This window comes from Anomaloglossus baeobatrachus, chromosome 2 (assembly GCF_048569485.1).
Source record: "Anomaloglossus baeobatrachus isolate aAnoBae1 chromosome 2, aAnoBae1.hap1, whole genome shotgun sequence".
NCBI classification, from domain to species: Eukaryota; Metazoa; Chordata; class Amphibia; order Anura; family Aromobatidae; genus Anomaloglossus; species Anomaloglossus baeobatrachus.
The window spans coordinates 668,935,403-668,945,931 of NC_134354.1; the positions used below are offsets into that span (position 1 = coordinate 668,935,403).

Sequence of the window (10,529 nt, forward strand, 5' to 3'; positions counted from 1 at the left end):
CAGAAGCTATACACCCAATTGTCTGGGTCTCCCAATAGGAGCTAGAAGAAAAGGAATTTACGGTAAGTAAACAAAATTCCCTTCTTTGGGCTGTGGAATGAATTGTCTGCATTTCAATTATTTCCTATGGGAAAATTCGCTTTGATATAAGAGTAACTTGCTTTCAGAGCACACTCCCGGAACCAATTATGCTCGTAATCCAAGGTTCCACTGTAGTATAACTCCTTAAATCGGAAATTTTAAAAAAATTGTCCAATATTTTTAAAATAACCCCTGTCAGGTGCAGTATCTACTCAGAACCATGAGCAGTTCTGGGTGTATATTGCTAATCCCTGCCTAACCGTTCTGTATCTAGTAGCATAGATAAAGAGATCTTTAGATCCTTTATGATATGCTAATGAGCGCAGGGACTAGTCACAAGGGCATTAGTTCCTGCGCTCATTCCGCCCTTTTAGCATGTTACCACACTGTTGAAGTGCTAATATTTGTGTATTCAGCCCCCATATTCTGAGCATGGCTTACAGCAAGACACACCTTAAAATGGTGTGATGTCTGCTATCTGGGCAGAATTGTGTGACCTTCATTCCTTCTGGTAGGACAATAGTCGTTCTTTTCTGCTCATGTGGATTTACACTGTGTTTTTAATATTTAAGGGTTCCCTGCCTGGGGTGGAGCTCTTGCAAATGAAGACAGATGAATCATTTCTTAAAGATGTCCTCGCAATGACAATTGGTACGTATAATAATCCTTCAGATCATGTGCTTATGATTTGTTATTTCTCCAAAAATTAGCTATTGATGGTTACATTAAATATATCTATACTTAAAGAGAATCTGTCACCAGGTTGTTGCTACTCTGTGTGAGAGCAGGGGCAGAGACCCTGATTCCAGCAATGTTTCACTTACTTTGCCTTGAGCTGCAGTTTTAAAGAAATGTGTGTTTTAATCTGTTACAATTTTACCAGTTCACTGAATGCTGAGCTTTGTATAACTCCACCCACACCATTGGTTGGTAGCTTACGGTTTACACTGTGCATAGGCAGGAAACTGCCAATCAGTGGAATGGGCGTGGTTGAGCTACGTGGCAACAGATTTATTAATCCTTTAGTGATAAAATCCTGCTGATTAAAACAGTGATTTTAGCAAAACTACATCAAGTAGCACAAACAGTGACACATCGCTAGAATCAGGGTTTCTGCATCTACATCATGCTGCCCTCAGAATAGGTGATACAAACCTGGTGAAAGATTCTTGTAAAATTGGGTATTTATTATAACTTTTTGTTTGTTTTGTATTACTCTCCATATATTAAAACATACCTATATTTTTGGCAGCCATCAGGGTCATTAACCGATGGCTGCTAGCTTCACCCCTGTTATCTTTGGACAATTTGTCCTTCATGTAAATTGTAATACTCTATTTCGAGACTACTAATCAATATATAGGGACAAAAACGTGTTAGTAGGAAAAGTGCTGCGTAAAATCTGTGTTGGTTTTTTTTTTTGATCCATTGCATCCCATGGCTGTGTGCCTATAGTCGGGACCGAGCCACTCTCTGCCCTTATTTAGATTGATGTCTTTTGACACATAGTGAGGTTTTAATATCAGAGAGTGTAGGTACCGTCCCGATTTTTGATACACCTTGTCGCGGTGGGATGGCTTTATGCTTTTTTGATCAAAAATAGTGCCTACTAAGTACCCTATGTTTATATGCACTATGCTTTTACTTAGTTACAGCAGGGTATATATTCATATTATTCTTATTTTGGGTTTTCTACATATACAATGTCTATAGACGGTGAGCTGCTAATCACTGCAGGGGGTATTACAGACTAGCTGACCTAGTTGGTATTGGTAATCTCTTGAAGCTAAAACAAACATTGCAGGTAAAAAGCACACAGTGTGGTAAGATACTCATTGCTGAAATCTGTGTTAACTACTGCAGTATGCTGTATTCAGATTACATAGCAAAAACCCACTGACAGATTCCCTTCAGTCTGGGTGTGAACAGAAAAATCATTAACAATTTAAATTATTGTGTTTGTTGTTAATGATCCCAATACTGTTCAGATTAAATTAATATTATTCATGTTTTGCTCTTTATTGGTAAGTAACTAGAGAGAAAAATGTTTGTGGGGCATGTAAATGCCAAATATTTCCTTTAGTCTTATTTTCCATATGTACTGCACATCCCTTTTTCTTTCTCTCACTTTTTTGTCCTTTGATGATATTGTAACATTTTGAGCATAACCTTAAAATGTTATTCCCATCTCGGCCAGTAATCCCTCCCTCCGCTGAAGGCTCCGCTGAAGGTTGAGCTCCGCTGTTTCTGCAGCTGCCATAAAAATAAATGCGTTATGGAAAAAGCATAGCTCAGCAGATCACCAGATCATGTTTCAGCATTTCACCTCCAATGGGCGGAGCCTGGACATGAAAATCTAAACTGGACCTATCCCTTTAGGGTGTGTGTACTCAGCGCCGGCAAACCCGATTCGTCTTGAATCAAAAGTTGCTTCCGGACAAACGCCAGCAGGTTTTTTTCTTAAAGCATCAACTTTTATGTCTATTCTGACTGCTTTGTCAACAGCCTGTTTTTTTGTTGTTCTTGTTGTTGTTGTTGTTGTTTTTGTTTTTTTTGTTTTTTGTTTTTTTTTTTTTAATTCCGTATTTCTGAAGATTGGACCAGTCACTTCTTTTAACCTCTTCATGACTTTCAAAGAAGTGAAAAAAGATGGAATATTTGCTCAGCAAGTCGTTTTGACATTGTCCCACTTTCAAAAGTATAATTATACTATTTTTATCATTGAATATATTAAAAATAAATATAAAAAAATCCTATAAGGATAGGGGTACGGACATTTCTTTCTGGGTAATTATACAAACACTTTTTATACCTGGGATCATGTCTTTACTATTATAGCTCTACATGTGGGTGTACTAATGCAAATGTACTTTTTCCTGATGGCTGATAGCCTATGAATTGTATTTATTTATTCATGTTTATATGGATAACTATGCAAAAGGGTTTATTTATTGGTATTTTTACATATACTTATTATACCTGTGATTACACAACTCTACGCATAGGTATATTTAGACGTATGCACCTTGTATGGATGATTTATAGACCATAAACTGTATTTCTACCTATATACATAATTACGCTAAACGCGATTTCTGCACATCCACTGTTGAATTGTATACACCTGTAATCTTATTGACACAGATCTGGGTTGCTATATCTCTCTAGTAGTGATGGGCGAACCCGGACTGTAAAAGTCCGGATCCGCACGGATTCAAAAGAACCCGAATACCAACTCCAGGCACGGATTTCATTGAGAAAAATCAAAGAAAAAAGAACATAAGAATAAAGCAAGCGCTTTATACTTACCAGTTTCCGTGCAGCTGTAACTCTGCTTCCAGACCGCTCACTGTACTTCCGTGGCCTCTCATTATTTTCAGGCATATGTACTGCTTTCCCCGCTCACTGGCAGTCCCGGCGTTTGGTTGCAATCAGACAGCGCCCCCAGCCTGTGTGACACTGTGCCTGACAGCAACCAATCAGAGGCACTGTGTGTGCATTTCTAATGCTGTAAAAATAAATACATTTTGCGTAGGGTCCCCCCATATTATGATACCCATTACAGATAAAGCATACGGCTGCAGCCCGCAGCTGTGTGCTTGTATTGGCTGTGTATCAAACTAAGAGGGACCCCATTTTTCCTTATTTAAATAAATAAAAAAAAACTGGCATGCGTTTTCCCCCCCAATTATGATACCCAGCCATGATAAATCCGACAGCTGGGAGCTGGTACTCTCAGGCTGGGGAGAATCATGCTTATTGGGCCCCCCAGCCGAAAAATATCAGCCTGCAGCTGCCGACGATGGTCATATCCATTAGATGTAACAATCCCAGAACTTTACCCGGCTCTTCCCAATTGCCCTGGGGCAGTGGCAATCAGGGTAATACAGGGTTAATAACAGCTCACAGCTGCCACTAAGCCCTAGATTAGTAATGGCAGGCGTCTGAGACCCCTCCCCCATTACTAATCTAAGTGAAAAGAAATAAACACAAACACCGAAAAAATCCTTTATTTTATTTGAAGTAAAATGCAAAAAACACATCCTCTTTGCCCCTTTATTAACCTTCAAAACAACCACGTCCAATGTAATCCACACGAGATCCCACGACGATACCAGCTCTGCTACATCTGAAGTGGTAGTGCGCAGGAATAGAACATGACCGCCCACTGTGAGCTTCAGGCACAGAATGACTGAGCCTCAGCAACGTCACTCAAGTTATTTGCGGTCACAACTAGAGGTTCCCACGGACCTGCACCTGTGACCACAGGTAACCTGACCTCAGGTGATCTTATTGGTGATCTTATTGAACTGATTAACCTCACCGGAAGTAACATTACAGCAGTGCGGGAGATTTAGTAAGTACCTATCCCTACTACCAGCATTTTAAAGCGCCAGATTCTGGTCCCCACAGACTCATGTGGGAATTAGTGTCCGTCCAGATATCCGGGATCAATTCCGGGCCCGAAACAGTTTTATTTTTTTTAAACCCAGTTGGACCTGCCGATCTTGGGTATCTGCGTATTCGCCCATCACTATTCTCTATATATTCTTATACCCTCAGCTACAGTCATGGCCAAAAGTGGTTATAGGAAATTATTGATTGCAGTTATTTATTCCAATGGATGTGCAAACAAATATTAAGTTGAGGGAGCCAACAATTTTGTCCGGCCCATTTTTGGAATCTTGTGTGAAATTATGTCCAATTTGCCTTCTTTTTCATTTTTTTTTTTTTTTGTGTTCCATAACACACAAAGAAAATAAACATTGTATGACAAAACCTGTGTAACTCCAATACGTTTCAGGGAAAAATACTTAATTTCTGGAACAATTTCAAGGGTGCCAACACTTTCGGCCATGACTGTATACATGTTCAATTTTTTAATTTGTATTTCCCTGCTTCCTATATTCTTTTATATTTATTTTAATATAGTCAATAATAAAAATTATGTTTTACTTTTTATTTGTAGGGATAATATGTATATTTTGTGCATACTTAACAATTTATACTATTTTTTTTGTGACTAGGTTATATTGCTGTGCATATGTTCCTTTTTGGCATTTTTTTTTTTTTTAACCCTTTTTCAGGCAGGTTTCAGATGGAAACCACCAAAAAAAAGACATCTAGTGCACATGCTCTTACTGTGTGCTTCATTTGTAGGTTGGGAATGCCATGAGCAGGCGCCATCTTATCTGCATCCATCCTTTTACTCACAATAATAAACTTTTCTTCATTTCTTAATAACTGTTGTATTTAATTTTCATGGTATGTTTGATTTTTTTAATCTTATATTTGTGTTTTTCTTTTTGTTTTACAGGAAAACTTGGAGAAAACATGTTAATGAGAAGGGCTGCATGGGCCATGGTGTCTTCTGATATGTTTTTTGGGTGGTACATGCATGGCGCTTTACAGGCCGACCAACCGTCCTTGGCAAACATGTCATTTGGCAAATATGGGTCACTGGTTGTATGTAGAAAGACTGAGACAAGTTCTACAAGCAACATTACTGAACTTGGTCGGAGACTGGGCCAGCATGTAGTAGGCATGAATCCTTTGTCGGTGGGGTCTATAGAAGATGAATCTGCTGGGGATGCAGAAACCAGAATGTTGGCCCAGCCTTTCCTGCTGGAGCCCAGCCTGACTGTAGGACAGTATCTCCAGCCACACGGAGTAGAGGTGTTGGATTTTGTGCGCTTTGAATGTGGGGAGGAAACACAGTCTTCAGAAGCCGGTCCATCTCAATGATTCATACAAAACCATTCCTGCCTTATGTACTATATGCAATAAACATGACATTCACAGCATTTATTTTGCCAACTTGATTTCTCGATTTGGCAAAAAGTGGTATTGTAAGTTTCCAAGTTTGAGTCTGTTTAATATATAATTATTGGCACATGGTGGACTTCTTGGTGCTGAATCTTCTCTTAATTCCACACTGTAGACCCAGTAATTTCATGAGAATATGGGGACCAGGACGATAATTCCAACCATCAACCTGTACTTATTAGGAAATAAAACCATATACACCATGTTCCAAATTATTATGCAAATTGGATTTAAGTGTCATAGCGATTTTTTTTTTTTTTTTTTTTTTTTCTCCTCCAATGAAAGTCATTGATGGTAGTGTGTCTCAGGGTTCTTTTGGATCACTGGAATCAATCTGACACCTGTGATTAGTTTGCCAGGTGAGCCCAATAAAAGGAAAACTGGATGTTCCATAATATTAAGCAGGCCACAGTTTTCAAGTAACATGGGAAAGAAAAAGGATCTCTCTGCTGCTGAAAAGTATCAAATAGTGCAATGCCTTGGACAAGGGATGAAAACATTAAATATTTCACGAAAACGTAAGCGTGATCATCGTACTGTGAAGAGATTTGTGGCTGATTCTGAGCACATACGTGTTCGTGCTGAAGAGGCAGAATGAGGAAGGTTTCTGCCAGGCAAGTTCATCGGATTAAAAGATCAGCTGCTAAAAAGCCATTACAAACCAGCAAACAGATATTTGAAGCTCCTGGTGCCTCTGGAGTCCCTCAAGTCTCAAGGTGTAGGATCCTTCAAAGGCTTGCTGTGGTGCATAAACCTACTATTTGGCCACCCTTAACCAGTGCTCACAAGCAGAAACGGTTGCAGTGGGCCCAGACATACATGAGGACTAATTTTCAAACAGTCTTGTTTACTGATGAATGTCGAGCAACCTTGGATGGTCCAGATGGATGGAGAAGTGGATGGCCACCATGTCCCAACAAGGCAGCGACGTCAGCAAGGCGGTGCAGGAGTCATGTTTTGGGCTGGAATGATGGGAAGAGAGCTGGTAGGCCACTAAAGGGTTCCTGAAGTTGTGAAAATGGCCTTTGCAAAGTACATAGAGTTTCTGACTGACAACTTTCTGCTTTGTGTACCATGGAAGAAACGTGCCTTCAGTAGCAAAATCATCTTCATGCATGGCAATGCACCATCTCATGCTGCAAAGAATACCTCTGTGTCATTGGCTGCTATGGGCATAAAAGGAGATAACTCATGGTGTGGCCACCATCCTCCCCTGACTTCAACCCTATAGAGAACCTTTGGAGTATCATCAAGCAAAAGATCTATGAGGGTGGGAGGCAGTTCACATCAAAACAGCAGCTCTGGGAGGCTATTCTGACATCACGCAAAGAAATTCAAGCAGAAACTCTCAAAAAACTCACAAGTTCAATGGATGCAAGAATTGTGAAGATGATATCAAAGAAGGGCTTCTATGTTAACATGGAACTTGGCCTGTTAGGATGTTTTGGATTTAAATAGCTTTTTATTTAAGTGAATGTGACCTCCTAATGCTGCAAATTCCACAAATGAGCATCTTCAGTTCTTTAAAACATATAAAATGTTTATAAACTCTACTGTGCCTATAATTTGGAACAGTGCATTTTGAGGTTTTTTTTTTAATTTTCAAGATTATACTGTTATCATTGGAAGGTTTCTTCAATAAAATTCGATGTATACTCTAACTGGTGATAACTTTTATTAGACTGACTGTCATTTGCACCGACCATTTAGGAAAATCAGAGAAAAATATAATATGCATAATAATTTGGAACATGGTGTACATACAGATAACTCAAAGCCTTAAGGAACAACATGATCGTTCAAGAGGAGGGCACCAGATGTCTATATACTCGCCCTATATAGTTACATTTTCAGGTTGAGTGTCCCTTTACCAGACCTAGTATGGCAGTGATGAGATATTTGCCTCAATTCTCCACTTAGACTAACCTGGTATCTGGCAGTATTGGTGACGGGCCCATCAAATCATGTTTTATGATTTACCTTTATTGATTGATCATGATACATTGTGGTATCCAGCTCCTTTACAGGCATATATGGGGGTTCTGTTGTGAGTAATGAACGTTAGGTCTTTTTTCAAACCTATGTAACTATGTCCATCAAGTTCATCCTTTCTTCACCAATTATACATTCTTTGTCACAAGATAATACATAACCCACAATGCTATTTGTGTTCAGGAAATCTTTCAGCCTTTTTTTAAAAGTTGTTATAGTGTCTGCCATCACTACTTCTTGTGGAGGGGCATTCCACAGTCTGACTGCTGTAACTGTAAAGAACCCTTTCATATTTAGCTGCAGGAATCCCCTTTCTTCCACTCTCAATAAGTGCCCCCTGGTCCTTAGTATTGTATTTGGAAGTCATGTGCCAGTCCTTTTATATTAACCACACATGTATTTATACATAAAAATGAAATCTCTTCTGAGACGTCTTTTTTTCTAAGCTAAATAAGCTCAACTTTTCCAACCTCTCATCATACGGAAGGCCTTCCATTCCTTTTAATTTAGTTACCCGTCTTTGAACTGACTCTGACTTTCGTATAGTCTTTAGAAAATGTGAAGCCTAAAACTGGATCCCATATTCTAGATATGACCTTATAAGTGATTTATAGAGGGGAAATAATTGGTGATGAGCGAATACTAAATATTCGGGTTATTTGTTTCGAATATCTAGTACTATTCCAGTATTAATCTAAAATATAAAACCTAATGCAAATCAATGGGAATCCCGAGCAGTTTTCTGGGAAATCGTCAAGAAAAATGCTCACGTTCCCCATTGACGTGCATTAGGTTCATTATTCGTGAGAAATACCAGAATAGTACTAGGAATTCGGTAGAAATAATCGAACATGAATATTTCACTATTCACCCATTTCTGGTAATAATACATCAATGATGAATTTGACAAGATCAAATTGTGGCTGGAAAACATCTGAGCTAACTTCACTGTGAAAACTCACCTTCTGTAGATTTGGGTGAGATCTAGGATAATTCCATGTAGCACTGAAATTTTAAAGCGTTGGTTCACTACTGTGCAGTAGTGACCACATCTCTGTAAAACTGATAGGGAAGGATTTTTTCTAAATACCTTGTGTTGCCGTTTTAGCCTCTGAGCGGCGCTATCGCGGTCCGCTTTTCCCCATCATGTGACCTCTTGGATCCGGTGATGTCAGGTCGACTTCCAGTTGACCTGACATCACCGAGCCCGGCCCCAATCTTCCTGAGTGACTGGGCTGTGGGTTGAGTTTCACTGCTCATCACAGCCCAGCGTCACTCCTGCTTGCGGCACTTTGCAGGGAAGGAGAGAGCACGACATGTTGGGCTGTGACAAGCGGTGAAACTCCGCCACAGCCCAGTCACTCAGGAAGACGAGCCGGCCGCGGTGAAGTCTGATTAACTGGAAGTCAACGTGACATCACCGGATCCCAGAGGTCGCGGAGCCCGGGGGTCACTTAATGGGGATGAGTGGTCCACATTAGCGCCGCTCAGAGTCAGAATTGGCTGAACAAGGTATTTAGAAAAAGCCTTCCCTATCAGTTTTACAGGGATGTGGTCACTACTGCAAAGTAGTGATCCATCTCTTTAAGTATTGTTTAGCAGTGTAATGAATGTACTCTAAAGCAAAAGTAAGACCATGCACATGAGATGTCAGGCATTGTGCACTGTGCATGTGTGACTGGAATTGTAAAAGAACATGACCACGCTCTGCTGTATGCTACTAGAGGCAAATACTCTGTGCACAAAAGTACTTGGACCCATATTCGGGTTTTTCAGTCAGGTGTATAAAATCCAACCTCTAGCCTTGCAGAATAACCTAACAATCAGCCATGAAGTAGCAGACAATGTAATGTCATAGGTCCGGATCGGAGAGTGAAAAAGTAGCCAATATTCTGCTAAATTAATAACTGCAGAGTTCCACTTTTCCAGAGCCCAGATCACAACCCCAAACCCCATCGATCACTAAATGGAAGCTATTTTAGCTGTAGATATGGAGCCAACTCCAAAATTAAAACCTATGAATTGATAGACTTGTCAATGATAGGCAAATGATGAAAAATGGAAACCAAAAGTTTGACAAAAATCTACATGTATGCAGTATCGAGTTTGAGCGCCAAGCACAGAAATACACACACACACACTTTGGCCTCCGTCAGTGGCTTTATTATTGTCTGAGGAGTGTTCTGTCACACTGGATGAAAATCCTCAAGATCCACTGCTGGCAGCTCCCTGTGCAACTCACGACCAATGATGTTCCTGATGTGCTTATTGGGAAACAACTGAATGAAAACTAGAGGGGTCCGACTTCTTGGTGTTGCAATTTCAATGTTTTGGAATGTAGCATGAGATGTCATAAAATCTGTGGTGAAAAAAAAAGGAAGTGTTGAAGTTTGTCGTGCGCTGTAGGTGACAAGGAGCCAGAGGTGTAGTAATAACAGATTTATTATGCACATCGCGTTTCAAGGACATCTGTCCTCTTCATCAGGTGTTGCTGATAAAGCACCTGATGAAGAGGACAGATATCCTTAAAACGCGTTGTGCATAATAAATCCGTTATTACTACACCTCTGGCTCCTTGTCACTTGCAGCGCCCGACAAACCTCACCACTTCCTTTATTTATTTATTTTTC

The 10,529-nt window shown here is 39.9% G+C and overlaps 1 protein-coding gene across 1 annotated transcript in view; it reads left to right on the forward strand.

Annotated features, from left to right (window-relative positions):
• TSFM (Ts translation elongation factor, mitochondrial) overlaps nucleotides 1-8,234 on the forward strand; it is a 37,465-nt gene extending 29,231 nt beyond the window's left edge. The window contains exons 5-6 of the mRNA XM_075334485.1: nucleotides 654-732; nucleotides 5,399-8,234. Of these exons, the coding sequence (XP_075190600.1) occupies nucleotides 654-732; nucleotides 5,399-5,826 (507 nt within the window). The 3' untranslated portion in view covers nucleotides 5,827-8,234. The remainder of the gene's footprint in view (nucleotides 1-653; nucleotides 733-5,398) is intronic.
• Nucleotides 8,235-10,529: the final 2,295 nt, after the last annotated feature.